General features: G+C 33.8%; 1 protein-coding gene across 1 annotated transcript in view; it reads left to right on the top strand.

Moving 5' to 3' along the window:
• LOC150101565 (protein jagged-1-like) overlaps nt 1-16,209 on the top strand; it is a 246,161-nt gene that overhangs the window by 90,908 nt on the left and 139,044 nt on the right. Inside the window, exon 2 of the mRNA XM_090400841.1 lies at nt 13,038-13,092. Within this exon, the coding sequence (XP_090256967.1) occupies nt 13,038-13,092 (55 nt within the window). The remainder of the gene's footprint in view (nt 1-13,037; nt 13,093-16,209) is intronic.

Below are 16,209 nucleotides of genomic sequence, written 5' to 3'. Positions count from 1 at the left end.
TTTTTTCATTTTCGTCAATTATATAGAGAACAATTATATGAAATAAAAAGGCTTTTTTTTTTAATACAGGTGAGTTATTTGGTCTCGTGTGATAAAGTTTTACCACTAAGAAGCTTGGAATTTTCATAGGTTTTCGAAGTTTACAAATAGACAAACAGGCCTGAGGATGGCGCCTAAATCCAGGAACCTCTCCATTAACAACGTAACATTTGACTCAAGAACGCTTTGGAAAACCTAGATTGTTACGGCCCAAACATATCTGTGGACACTCTGAGATCTCGCAGTGCTATACTTATGCCTATAAAATATGTCTAATTCCGGACGTAACATCTGAAGTTACTCCGGTGTATACCTTGTTCTAAATTTTCTTAATGTTGGTCTTCAAGGAAAAATTAAGAGGCATATTGCATGAGATAAAACAGATGACACAAACTCTGTAAAATATTCCTAGTCGATTAAACGTCTCGGACTTCGACAAACAGGCCTGAGAACAGATGGCGCCTAAATCCAGGAACCTGGATTTAGATAGTACCTGTGGTTGTAAGCCTCTCCATTAACAACGTAACACTTGACTCAAGAACACTTTGGAAAATCTAGATTGTTACGGCCCAAACATATCTGTGGACACTCTGAGATCTCGCTGTGCTATACTTATGCCTTCGTAAAAATATACAATGAGAACTGTTTTCTGAAAAAAAAAAAAAAAAAAAAAAACCGGAATCACATAGAGCCTGCAAGAAGTGACAACATCGTTATTTTATTGAGTGACGTCACGCGATCAGAAAGTGAAAGTGTGATACAACTCTCACGATCATTACTCAAGCGGACATCATTAATCCGAACTGTTCGACAATGCAGATCCATTTAAGGGAGAGAACCTGAGGACGTTTACACGCTGTTGGTCTGGAGCGTGACGAGCTGTCATGTCGAGAGCATGAGCTTCTTTATGTGCACGTGTCAAGGACATAAGTACCCCACAGGCAAATATTAACATGAAGAAACCAGAGCAATGAAGACTATCCATCGCACTTTGCTTTTAAGATGAACCACAATTCAGCATGTAATGATGAATTTTATGTCGAATAAATAGTTGTGGCGTTCCTACTCCATCTTAGGCCACTATACTCCAAAATGCTGCAGGATTTGGAACTCACACAATTATCGGAATTGTAACAGACCTAATAAGATCTGTTTTAATGCTGATCACCTACGTGATTCTCGCCCACATCCATTTTAGTGAGAAACTATTAAGATTTTCCTATTCAATTAAAAAAGAAAAGAAAAAAGAAACCTCACCTCATCTATTCTCCAGTGGGAAAGAGTAGCTAGAGACAGAGAGAGAGATGTGAGGAATTGGAGAAGTCTGGTTTATAAAAATGCAGTCGAGGAATAACTATCAGTTAAACTAGAGATAAGTAAATTTTTTGTCGGCAGCACTTTAAGCAATAAGTCTGAAAAACGTGTGGCACATTTAGAGAAAAATTGCCACAAATATAAACTCTCTTACACTCTAGTAATTCACCGAACTCCAAAGTACTTCATTATAATTTAAAATATACCATCAAAATCCTGACTGAAAATGAAATTCGCATTCTAAGAAAAAACCCTAACCGACCTATAATCACACGTTACTGCATTCCCATTAGTATGATGAACAGAAATGTGCAAACACCAAGAACCTTGACTGTAAATAAATAGCTCACAGTGCTTGTGGAAACAACAAAGGCACTTCTTTTTTCCCGCAGGAGACACTGATAAGAACGAAAGCAATAAAGAAAACAAATAACTAAAAATTATTAGTCAAAAATAACTTTCAAATCAAGATGACGTTTTGGTAATTATCCGCCATCATGAAAAGGAATTAGCGTATGTCTTTCTATAATTAGTTTTTGCTGCTATTCGATTGTTTTGCTTCTAAAAAATTAGAATTTTTACTTCTAGTTTATCATGAATGTATGCAGCCATATATATAAAGTCAAAGAGCAGCTAGTTTCTGATCCTTGATATATGCAATTGTTTCATTTATTAAAGAACGACAATCAAATTTTGTTTAAATATTCTAATTAAAAAAAAAAAGTCATAAGGTGGTGTAAGATGCTTCCACGGAGTTCTCTAAAAATCGAAAAGGAAATTTATGGGAAAGGAAATTAATCGAAAAACAAATTTTCGATTAATAGCAAAAAGAAAATCATCAGAAATGTTATGTTCCTTCCTGTGAGGTATAATTTTTACGTTTTCGTGGAGTCTGCTGGTGACTTTATTCTGAATGCGGAGAAGCTACAAGTACGAGTGGCTATCGACAATTGAGGCTTTTAGAATTATATCTGTTCTTCTATATCTTAAGGGTGGAATTTACTTTATAATTTATACGACAAGCAATAAAGGATAATATGCAATAATGAAAGAGGAACCACATTATTAAAGAAGGAACATCCCTGTTCTTTATTTCCTTTGTTTCCTCTTTGATTGCATTTTATTGTGATTGTATTTTGTCAGTATGTCTTTGTAAAATGCAATTTTATAAAAATATACTGACAATGCTTACTTGAAAGAGACATCTACCATTGGACTACAAGTAGTGGTGTTGCCTATTCTTCAGTGTCAACCCAAATATTGGGGAAAGGTATCGTATTATCTACTGTATTAATGTTAATGTGTTAACGTGTTAATGTTAATGTATCGCTAGTGTCGATAACTCTCCTTTTTTATTTGATATAAACACTTCTGATTAACAAGTTAATCATCACAGAAAGTTGATTGCTTTCTGTGATGATTTGCTGTTTCAACCACTTGTAAATTTTTGATTAATTGATTTTTGAATGACCTGCCTTTTCAATGAATTGTCTTATTTATTGTCTTTCGTAGAAATGTTGTGCAATGAAATACTTTTCCGAAAAATTGTCTTCCGATGAATTTTCTCACACCTAAAATTGACAGCAGCATACTGTTCTGCAGTTATTTTAGCATTCTAAATTCGATTATAACATTTTTAACGCACAAGAAATATTCTCTAAAGTTATTAGTCAGATTGTCTAAAGATTCAGATGACAGACATCTAACCAATTGATAATAGCCCATATTCCTCCCTCTCTTACCGGGGGAGAAGGATAAGAAATGAAGGCAACAGTAGTAGCAGTAGTGCTAGTAGTAGGAAATAGTAATGTAGCCAGTTTTCATTACTAAGTTTCACTTGAATTTTTTATGTAAATATAAAATCAACAAGATGACATATAATGTATATCATCACAATGTTTCAAACGGAACAGCCAGATTCTGATTTTTTAAGTAGGGGGAAAATATCACGTAACAATAAAATAAGAACTAAAATATTTTATTAATGAATAGAATCAATATAAAAATACTAAAAATAAAAGGAGAGCCTCCTAGTTCAGTCAGTACAGACGAAGCTTTGGTCGGAAAGACCTGAGTTCGATTCCCGTCAGTGACGTGAGGAATCTTTCGACTAAAGATGAGTTAGCCGGTCTCCTACGGAGGTAGGAGTTTTTTTCACCTAGAAATTCGGGTTTTTCGTCCCCCAGAACAGGCAAACCGGCCCCGTGAACACACATGGATTACAGTCAAGAATACGTCCCAGCCATATGCCTACAAAGTCACCTGCGGTCGGAAACGACTAAAAGGCAAACCAGATCAGATCAGAAAATAAAAGAGCTGTTGTAGCAATCATAAATGTAATAAATAAAAACGTATGATTTTGAAAATATGCTTATGCACAAATTCAGGCCATATTTTTAAATATCAGTTTATGATATTTAAAACGCTCAATTTCCAGAATATTTAGATTATCTTTTTGCTAAATGGAATTCACCAGAAACGTAGGCCTTAGTTATAAAATGGGCCTTAGTTATAAACAGGCAATAAATCTCTTTACAGAGATAGGACACACTATGTCATCTGCGTTCAGTTGTGTATGTGTGATAATGAACAAAGATCATGATCGAGACCAGAATGGCTACAAACAGAAATGATAGTGAGAACCAGAAGATCCAGTTAAACGTATCTTGGGAGCCGTTGTTTTGCTAGAATAACTATATGTAACAATGTCAATTATGTAAAACATAGAAAATATTAATTAATGTCTGGCATGTGACTAGAATTATTTGATCGATGAAAGGGCCTGACGAATAAGTGACAGAATCACGAAATCCAAGAAAGTGCTACATTTATCCAATGATAGTGAGAAAATATATTTAAATGCACATGCATCTGATACCATCCCGAATGGGTATTAACAGAAGGCGATAATGTCCTATACAAACTAAGGCGAAGGAACATCAACATTGTACATCTCAGGAATGGAAAAAAAAAGGTTGTTGAGGTTTGAATCTTGTTCTCGTTATTTCATGGAAGTAAAAGGGTATAGTCGACAGCATGAAACCATAGGCTTATCATGCGTGATCTCAAAATATAAGGCAGCAGCAATGGACTTGATAGTTTGGACATGTTTTCTTGACACCCACTAGGCCTCTAGATATCATCATGTTAACCGCTTATCTAGCGTAATGGCTTTTCAAAAGAACGTTCCGTATCACGGAACTTATATCGTCCAGGAATGGCTAGAGAAACATGATAGTGACTTTACCTTTATGGATTGGTCTTCTCACTCACTTATTGGATCTTAATCCCCTTGAGCAATTTTGAGATGTAGTGGAATCAGATATTAATGACAGGGACTCGTTCTAACAAATCTGATCAAACTGCAGGAATGATGCAACATATCGGTGAGGAAATTTGTTTTTCGAACCTTGTGGAATCGATTTCTTGCCGTATCGCGGTTTTTCTAAGTGTTCAGTTCATGGCAGCCCATCACATTATTTACATGATTATGTCTAATCAGCTAGCCAGAGTGTATATTCTATATTCATCGCGCGCGCGCGTGTGTGTGTGTGTGTGTGTGTGTGTGTGTGTGTGTGTGTGTGTGTGTGTGTGTGTGTGTGTGTGTGTGTGTGTGTGTGTGTGTGTGTGTGTGTGTGTGTGTGTGTGTGTGTGTGTGTGTAAAAGGGCATCTAATGAGAGCTAATAACTTAAAATAATCATCAGGCCCTTAAGCTTCCAAGCATCCTTGGATTTCCTAACTATAATTCTAGGAAAACGTAATGAGTCCTCCTATACGCATGTAAATTGCGTGTTCTCCTTACCGGTTTGCCTGATGAAAAACTCCCGTTTTCGGGAGGAAAAAAAAAAAAAAAACTACTACAGCTGTATGAAACCAGCTTACCCACCTTCAACTGAAAAGTCTTGATGAAGATTCTTCGAGTCCTAGACGGAATTCGAGCCCGGCCACGTCTTTCCAACCACATGGTATTGTCGAAACTAACTAGCCTAAAGAGACTGTTTTTCACTATATCAGCATGTTACAACCAAAACTTGCGATGTTATCGTGTCTTTATTACCTTTTTACACTGTATCAATCTAATATTTAAATGAGATATTTCTTCACAAGAAAGTAAGTAAGTAATCAGGTATCCATAGTTCAAAAAGAACGTTATAAACCCAAGAGAGCAGCTTGTTGTGAACAGTTGGAAGAAACTTCTTGTCCTTCGGTTGGTAGGTTGTTGATCAGATTGCGTCAAAGCAACTTTATAAATTATTGTCTCTAAATCGAGCACGTTATGGTTGTTAAAAAAAAAAATCCTTCCAAATTCGTAGAAAACTTGCTAACTCACCAAGGTCAAAAACCCCATCAATGAGACAAGAACTATTTTTCAAGAATTTTTAAAAGGAAGCTAAGTTACCTTTTCACAATTTTTTTTTTTAACTTCTAGAAACTAGAATTTTTCTTTCCGAAAAACCATCTAACTGTATAAAATATTACGGAAATTATTTTCCTTTTAATTAAACAGCATTATTCTGCAAGTTTAATAACCACGATTAAGGATTCAAAATAAAATCTACACGCTCTATTAATGATAAAATGGGTGGTTTCTATAAAGAATATTCAGATAACCTTTCTCTCGTTCTACCTAAGTTTCTTGAGTTGAAAACCGAAGACCTAAATGTCAAAATAATTGCAACATTAACCAATTAGCTACGATGATACAAAATATGAACATATGGAGAAACGTTTATAGAATCTTAGCGTCACCCGATAGTTGTGGGAACTGGCTCAGGGATGATGAGTGCTCTTTCAGTTTTCCCCGCGCGTGTTGCTATATATAGCATCACCTCTCAGTTATGTTCTGATTATATTGGTCTGAGATGTGACAGTACAGAATGTGTTACATCGTTGGCAGCTGGTGAATAAGGTGTACAAATAAGAACCGTCTTGTCTCACGTAGACATTCCAAAGCCTTGCAACAATGTTAATACTGTTGTCGAACTATTACAGTCACGCTTCGACGTGAACGTTAATATTTTGCGGTTCACTTATAAACAATGGAAACAAATGTGTTAAATAAAATTATATTTTCGACTTATATCTATAATAACTTAACAGCAGTCATAAATCATCAATTTATAAAAACTGCTGTTCTCTAGCAACTAACAATTAATATAGTGCTAAGTGATGAGATGGACTACTAATGCACATTTAAATAGTATTAACAGATTATTAATATAATGGATTGTTAATATACATTCAGTATTCAAAAGTGAACCGCAAAATCTTAATCATGATCAGCGCATGATCAGTACATTAAATGTACTGATCATGCTTCTATAGTTGCTATGACTGTTATTGTTTTAATTTTAAATGACAGATAAAATAATAAGTAATTAATGAAAGATGGTTAATATTCAACTAAACATCATGAGCATACGTACTGGTTTTGTACTTATGCTTGATTATTATTTTGCGGTGTATATGTAACTAATAATTAAAAAAAGAAACAAAAAATGATGAGCATCTTTATTGATGTCACTCGGCATGAAAAGGTGGGTTTCGTGATTCGATTCCTGTTGAGAATAGACTGAATGGAATAGATGCTTAAGCCCAAAAGGCTTAAGCATCTATTCCATTCATTATTCCAAGCATCTATTCCATATCATTAAAACTCAAGTTTTTAATGACTCCTAAAAACTTGAGTTTTTTTCCCCTTCAAAATCGCTTAACTGTATAAAATAATAATAAACAAATAAATAATAGTAGCAATATTGTGCAACTTCAATAATAACAAGCAAGGATTCAAATAACCACGAGCAAGTATTTTGCGATGAAACACAAATTTTTAATCTTCTGTTCGATTCATTTTGTCCTCTACATGAATGCATTTAAGAAACGCACCTTTTTATATAGAGTGGCATGAATCATGATCACAACAACTGAACCCAGAGCCATTTTTGGCATATAAAAATACACTGTAGGCATAATTTTGTTCTTACCTAATATTCACATTAAACAGCTGAATCCGCTCCATTACATCGATGTTAGAGTTATAATAGTCAACTTCTTATAACTGCTTATATGCATTTATTCTCTGCTGATCAGAAAAAAAAAAAATTTCGATGGCCGATATTTCTGTTGTTTTCGCAAGAACTGTTGTACTGTCTGTGACAGGTTTCCATTATTCAAATAATTCTATCGAGTGATGGTGCTTTTACAGAAATTCGACGAATGCGTCAAGAGTTATATGATCCCGATAACCACTTTTTGGCCATGTACTCGAAAAGTATAACTCTGTTTTATCTAATTTTTCCAAAATTAAAAAAAAAAAAAAAAACCGACACATTTTAATAAATTCTATCCAGCCACTTCAGTATCATTAATTTGGAATAATTTTGGCACGTTTTGCAACAAAATACACCGATGAAAGGAACTAAATGATATGAACATGTATTGTATTTATACTAAATCTTATTAAATCCCATCCAGCCAGAACAGAGTTACTACGATAGATAATTTTGCAAATTCTGTAAATGGTCGGACTCAAAATAATTGGAATGGCTCGATAAATTCTGTAAGTATTCCACAACATTTCAGATTTAAGAAAAATCTGCCCTCCATCTATCTTCCGTAAAATAATAAAAGATGTTACTTTACTTTTCTCACTGGAAAATAATTTTTTCAAATGCCTAGAAATATCAAGAATGAAAGGGGGGGGGACGTATTTTAAAAGAATACATAATATGCAGTAACCTCTGCATGATTTTTTTTCCCTGCAATATGGCACTTCAAACCATCTCAACAAGCCTAATTCGGATACTGCAAAAAAAAAAAAAAAAAAAAAAAAAGACTTTCTGAAGAAATTATTATTACTTGACACCTTCAAGGAATCCAAGGACTCATCATGAATATATCATCGTGAAAATTAATTGTCCTATCTCCTCTCCTTATATCGACCATCGGTATTTTTGCCGCATTATTCCGTTTGTTTCTACAATGTCATGAAGACATTTTAGCCGCCAGTGATGTTCTGAGCTGCACTGTGAAAACAGCGCCATCACTTTAGGGATGTTATTGAGCTGAAATAAAAGACACATGAAAAAAAAACAAAAAAAAAACTGCAGTTGTCACTCATAGGTTTAATTCAATTCGGCAACCTAATCTAACTTAATTATACCATGTCGCTCCCGCGTCTACTCTGATTTTGCAATTTAATATGAATCAGAATAATCCAGGGATTACGTTAGGTGCGGTCAGGTCAGTAGGAGTTGCAAAGTGAATAACTATCTTTCATAGCCAAATTAGTTTTACGGCCGAAAGGAAACCAAAATTGAATAGGACAAGTGAATCTTTAGGTTTCCTTTCCTTTCTTTAAAACAGAATTTCAGCTTCTTATCTCATAAAAATGTGACTGGTATGCTATCTGCACAGTGTAATAAAGTTTAAACATTTTCAAAGATTTAAAATGCTTCAGCAAACGTGGACACAATAATAAACATGAATTCTTTGTTTTTTTCCTTTTCACTTTCACCCTTCCACGCATCATAAAGTGCTTCGAACTTGCAATACTGAATAGCAAAAATTCACTTCATAGATGTGTTTCGAAATCGACTTCGTGTTGTAACCTAACCCGTTCCTTAATTCCAGAGTCTTATCAAGAGTGACGCTGACCACCATAGAGGCATTTTAGACTGTTACAATTTTATTTATAAAATAAACTAGCCTTTGGCGCGCGATTTCGTTTTTTTCCATTTCAGAATAATTTTTGTGGTATAAGGCGTACTCAAACACGAAGTATTTAAAAAAAAAATTAACATTTTAAGTTAGCTACTAAAAGCGGAACCTGCTGTTGTCATGGAAATTTTGTCACCTTACGATACGAAACTGTTGTATAGAAAGATATATACACACCTCGTTCTGCATTCAACGGTGTCAATCTACAATACAGGAAAAATCATATTATTTTTAATTGTAATCATTAAGGTAAATTACATAAAATCATAAAAATATTTTTGGATGATTAATATGAAATACAAGACATCGAGAAAAAAAAGAATCCGGTTCTTTAAATTTTATTTTCAGTGAACCACTTGCCTGATCCGTTTAAAATGGCTCAACCACTTGACGATCTATAAAGAAGAGCCTTCATTTTAAGCTGCCAGATACCAATGCCCCGTAATCCGTGATTCTAAAATCTTAATAAGCCATAAATATATAACTGAATTAAATATCCCATGTACTGTGTATTATTTTAATAAATAACCTGCACGTTAAATTTAATGTACATTAGGTAGAGCCAAATTAAACTAAGTATAGATTTTGATTTCAATATGATTGTTACTAATTATAGTTATTGTTTTCCATTTAAGGCATACTGATTGACAAAGTTCATTCTATCAAATATATAATAGTAACTTGGTTTTTGTTAACCTAATATCGGATGGATACTTTTCTTGATTATGCGTGTGTGTGTGTGTGTGTGTGTGTGTGTGTGTGTGTGTGTGTGTGTGTGTGTGTGTGTGTGTGTGTGTGTGTGTGTGTGTGTGTGTGTGTGTGTGTGTGTGTGCGTGCGTGCGTGCGTGTGCGTGCGTGCGTGTTCTCAAACTGATTTTGTTCTGTTTCGCGAAATACGTATAACCTCGAGTGCCCCTAAATAAAATAAATAATAATAATAATAATAATAATAATAATAATAATAATAATAATAATAATAATAATAATAATAAAAACTACCACCCCCGAATGAATTTACCTAACTCGCCTCCAGCTGGAAAATTCTTATAAACCAGGAATTGAACCCAAATATTTATGATATATGTTCTTATCCAAGAATACATATAGTTTCACCAATGCTACAGAGGCTAGTATTATTGTTAAGCATTATTAATGAAAAGATTTTTTGTTTGTTTCACAGATCTTAAACGAACACTGCCGACAAAGCGGTTTAGACTGAAAGCTAGTGGGGAAGGTAGTTCTTCCATATTTTCAATATAAATTTAAGAGCATAATGATTATGGCTGGTAGATCTGCTTGATTTGTATTTTTCATTAGCATGGATTGTAAAAACCAATAAATAAGTTTTATTTATTGCAAAAAAAAAAAAAAAAATCTCTGCCAACATACATTTAATAGTAGCTATCGTGGTTTACTGCTTATATGCGTTTTGATGCGTTTAAAGATGAAATGATCGGAATTTCAATGTTTCATGAACACATGGAAACGCATTTATTTTTATTACATATTATTTTCAATTTTTATTCACGTTATTGATCACACGCTATATCTCACTACGAAATTCAAAATTTTTTTTCCATTTGGGTAATACGATTGCCACATTTACAGATAATTGTAAATGTGAGATACCATTTTAACAGTTTTCACCTCACTAAGAACTTTATCTTTGTAACTATTATTGTTACAATAAGTTTAGCCTGTGGCCTATCTCAGTGTTCGATACACCGTCACTAAATTCAATAATTTTAACTGTAGTATATAATGTAAGAAATTTGCACGTCTTCTTTTCATCGGAAGAAACAGCAACCTTACTTTGAATTTTATCTGCCATTATTAACAACAATAAAATAAAATCATAATTCTAAACAGTTTATATTTCACAGCGAAATGCCAAAATACAGACATGCAGCGAGCAACGATGTCGTAAACAAACTTTTATTCCACGAAAACTGCGCAATTCACGGAAACCTCATGCCGCTAAAAGCGTCGTATGAGCGAATGCAGCGGCATATAAATGTATTGGTCATAATTGAAGAGATTCGTATGAGCGGATTGTTGTAAAGCGAAGCGTCGTAATGCAGGGTATTACTGTACTTGAAAAATTGTTTAAAAATATATCAAGAGTCTAGATTTTTCTATAGGACGGCTTTATTTATGAACTTGTTTCGATAATTCTACAATAATGGCATTTCTATAAACACGTTCAGGTTCATTCAAGGCGTGAGGAAAAAAAAGTAACGACAATAACATTTTTTTCCCTTCTCATTTCTCTTATGTACTTTCAATTCATATGCCTTAAATATACTATATTAGATGACATTTTACCACATGCATGGGTAGCCACAAAATTTCTCCTGCCAAGCGTAGGTTTAGAACATTCGCATGAGACTTATCTCTGTGTATAATATGTCCTAAGATTCGTGTCAGAGGATTAGGTCGGATGTTCCATATGTTCTGAAGGCGCTCGATAAGTTCTTCTGCGTATCTAAACGAAACAGCAGTGACGGAATGAGAAATAAAGTCGTTCCTTGCATCCTGCGGAACAGCATTCGAAGAATATCCATAGAGTGGGACAATGCTAATCATTATTCCAATCTTATCTTTTTTTTTTTTTTTCTTTTTGGAAACCCTCGATGGTGCATCGGCTATAATTCCAACCAAACCAAATCCTTGAAGACGACGCTCGTTGCTTTGATCTTTCTATTTTGGTTTCGTTTGAAAGTTTGACCAAGACTAACCTCAATTCCAATCCACAAGCATTGTTATAATTTTTCTGATCATATTCCAGACGGAATATCCATATCTTCATCTATCACAGTCAGAAATGTTCAAATGCAATATGACTGATGCACACCTTATCACTGCTGCTGTCTACGTGCCACGCGCACAGACTCAGATTGTCGTCATTGGTAATTTACAGTGCGGTGTTTTAAGTTCTTTCCTCTCGTCCTTCTTATGTATCTTATGATATATTACAGAACTGTCCTTTAAACCGTGCGAACAGATTTAACATTTTTTTTTTTTTTTTAAGTGCGTTTCGCAGACTGTTTAGAGTCATTTTGTCCCCCATATCTTGTGCATGTTATTCTTTGGCTCTGATATTGTTGAGACATCTCCGTTCGTTCCACTCAGACCGTTTTATTAGCAAAATTTGGCAAAGCGAATTCCGAATGATGGTAATCATTCTGCTTTGGCTGAATGGAATTTAATGAAACGTATATTTTTAAGGATCTCTCTTATTTAAGATTATCATCTCAATTGTTGCATCTCAATTATTTTTTTAATGATTGAACGTTTTGAATAGGATGAAATTTAATGAACTGAATTTATGATCATTACTAAAATTTATCTTGCCATTTCAGTGTTGTTGTTTTTTTTTTTACTTGGACCATTTTAATAGAAGAAGTAGGCAAAACGATTCGGAATTATTCGCTAGAAATGGCAATAAACATGCATACAGTACATAACTATACACGGGTTTATTCTGAATGATATTACTACAAGAATGCTATTGCAAATAAATCGCAATTTTTTTATGATTGTTTCGAAATTCTTGTTTTTCTTAAATACGTTAAACTATAAAATAAAATGCTGATAAAATTCAATTGCTGTAATTTATTATTTTTAATCTAACCTCAACACACAAAAGTTCTGTTTTCCAATTAATTTGGGAGATTAAAATCTGGGGGAACTCTTCAGAGAACACAAAGATAATGTGCATAGAACACTTCTCCCCCCCCCCCCCCCAATGAGAAAAGTTCTGACAGAACAGGAATCTCCAACTTTTGACGAGTGGATCCGAAAATAAAACAATGTTTTATTTTTAAGTAAAAGCAAAATATTGTTTTCGTTTTTTATTACTATGTTTGTACATCGTGTATATTACTAATTTTAAATCTATTCTGAAAACATGTTTTGTGATATGCAAAAATTAATAAAAATGTATACTTTTTTAATCTTGCAGAGGTCTTTTACTCTTCTCCTGGATGCTGCCAATTATAACAATCATACAAGCCCATGTAAGTTTACATTTTATTTGCTTTTTATGCTATCATTATGTTTATATTTCCTTTTTGTTTAGTAACATAGAATGACCACAGAAGCCCATGCTTCACACGGCACTCCAACCCAACCCACAAAAGATTATAAACCTATAGTACATCAGTACTATGAGTTGGCATGAGTAAAGACTTTCATAAATATCCATATCCATGCCATAATGTGATCCCAACGCAGCCTATTGATTAGAGAGAGAGAGAGGAGGAGGAGGCGCTAACTTAGTCAACTGGCCGTCGAGTATCTATCCATCTCAAGTTTGTTATTTCATGAGGACTTCGTGAAATATATAATGCGAAGAGGAACAATTTAATGAAAAATAATGATTAACAAAGTTTCGAATGCAAATAAAATAATAAACTATGCAGTTTTCATATTTGACATTCCTCACAAGGTAAACCAACGTGAAACGCAAGCATAGAAATCATCTGATTCAATTAAACAATTTAATTATCTTACCAATACCATACTATGTAGGCGAAATCTCTTCCCCTCCCCCCTCAGAACTTTTTTTTTTTTCATTACAGGCAATAAATAACAGTATTGATTTTGGAAAGCATAAATTCAACATACAGTACAAAATGGGTTAAAGAACAGATAACCGTGAAAAATATTAGGACATTAGAACGTTTTTTCAATCATCATCGAAATATTCCAGACGGTTGTTCGATAATGAAATGTTGGGAGAAAAAAAATTTTAAAGAAAATAATAATACCAGACTGCTTTATGATCGATATCGGGAAGGATATTCATGACTAATTTCATTTACAATGAGTTTAAAGGTATTTTAGAGATTTTTATAAAAAAGACACTTAAAATTGAATATTTTAAAAGTTAATTCTGAGATTATGTATAATAATAAATAATAGTAGTCCTTCCTGTGAAAGTTTTATGCTTAATGAAGTATATCCACTTCATCAAAGACATTATCGATTGAGATCTGAAAACTTTTCGCCACTGTATTATCATTGTATTCTAGAAAAACAAATTAGCAATATTATATTTTCACAGTTATGCAGTCGACTAGCCAAACTCTACACAGAATCAAAGATATTTTTTTTAATTTATTTTTTTGCTATCTTTCTTGAGTCTCAGATTTCCTTTTCCATATGCAGAATTAATTAGCACATGCAAACTGGTAACAGAATGCATCATTCTTTCTTTCGTCAGTTCCTTCAAAGCTACGGTTTCTTTAATAAGCACTTGGTTAATAATAGTGCATTCCACTTCTTTAGAGGTCCCCATTTCCGGACCCGCCAATATGTATTTAACAGGTGCATACGGTCTTTAAGATGGTGTTAAGAAAGATACAGAACACGTGCAAAGCACTAATGAGATTACATCACGCTCAGATGGTAGCTGGAATGTCAGACTTCCGTCATTTTATACCCAGCAAAAAAAAAAAAAAAAAAAACTCTCATCATCCAAGTGTTAGAGAAGCTCTGGCATTTGATCATAAATGTTGCTAACAGGCTCTGTAATTATTATTATGCTTTCACAACATCAGAGAGTTGTCTCTATTTGTCTCAACAGCAGCAACTAAACACTAATGACATGCAACAAATGCTGGTAAATAAAAACTGATTTGATGACTTCCAGAGGCTTCTCTTCCTGCTCCCTATTACAAACAATCTCATAAATAAAATAAAAGAATCATTAACATAAGCAGGAATTCCGTCACTGTACTGAAACATTATAAAAGGGATAAACTAGCTAACACCTATTCACGGTCAAATTTCACACTTATCACATTAAGATTTTATACGATATCCCATCGCTGTTTGTTTTCTTTATATCATTATCGTCCCAAAATTATCACATGTGGTTATTTAAACCTAACATCATCAGTATATTATCATCTCGACACCACCATCTATAAATTTCATACAGGGAATTGTGTTAAAAAATGTTAATCGATCTAAGTTGTGAACTGTTTGTTGGCATTAATTCTTTACTCCAGAGCACTCCTGCTAATATGCAGGCGAGATTCTGCTGACAAAAATATCATCGTAAACTATATATATACGGATACAAAACAGATTTTGTATCTGTTTTGTATCCGTATATCTGTTTATCGCTTAGTCGCGATAAACAGATGCAAAAACCGAACTAGACGAGAGGTTTTAACTCCAGTAGAAGTGAATGTTTCGTCAATGCCTATAGGTGGACGATGAATTTCAATTGCTCTATAAAGTAGAGTTTCCAGCCTTCCATCAACCTTAGCCTACCCATGCTATTCATATGATGTACTATAATAACGCTTTTCCGTGGTTGGGATGCACATAGCAAAAATATCTGAAAAGGGAAGGTCCTCAATATTTCCATTGTTGCGTCATCGTGGAAACATAAGCATAATGTACTGATATTAACCACATATAAATAAAATAATTCTCTATTAAATTAGTTAATATAACATTAAACATTGCCAATATTCATAAACCCTTGTCTATATCTGGAGAACCAAACTCTGATATAGTACTTTAGAGAAGGTCCAAAGGTTTTAAAATGGCATTACATCAATACAGATAATTTTTATTTTTATGTGACTCCCATTCATGAAATCTTGTATACCTATAGTAAATTAGTACCGTGAGTCGGCCAAGTATTTTTTTTTCCTGTTATTCCTTTTTACATAATCCGAATAATACCCTACTCTAGAGACCACACATGAAACTTTTTCAAACCACTTTATGCCTTCAATATGCGATCAATAGTCACACCAGGCGATGTAATTAATTCATCTCCTACCTAAAGACAAACATCCATGCCTACGACGATATTAGAACCCTGTTGGCTGGATAGAGTATACGCTAACCACTCTCGGCCAAACAAATTACAGAATTGCAAATATGCAAAACTGTAATTACTTTATACTAGATTCGTGGCGAATCCTTTGGCTACTCAGATGCGGATCATCTTCTGCCATTTGGAGAATACATTTCTACCCGCAGACTGTCCTTGAGTTAGCTAAGCAACTATAATTCCTCCGTCGGTTAATAATAAATATAATAATAATAACAACCTGTTACAAATGAAAAAATGCCATAGAAAGTTGTTTATTTATGCCATAGCAAGGAGT

Source organism: Typopeltis vanoorti, chromosome 11, assembly GCF_054136105.1.
Source record: "Typopeltis vanoorti isolate ZY-2024b chromosome 11, IOZ_Tvanoo_1.0, whole genome shotgun sequence".
NCBI lineage: Eukaryota > Metazoa > Arthropoda > Arachnida > Uropygi > Thelyphonidae > Typopeltis > Typopeltis vanoorti.
Note: the sequence above shows the minus strand (reverse complement) of the source record. Positions and strands in the feature narration are given on the sequence as shown.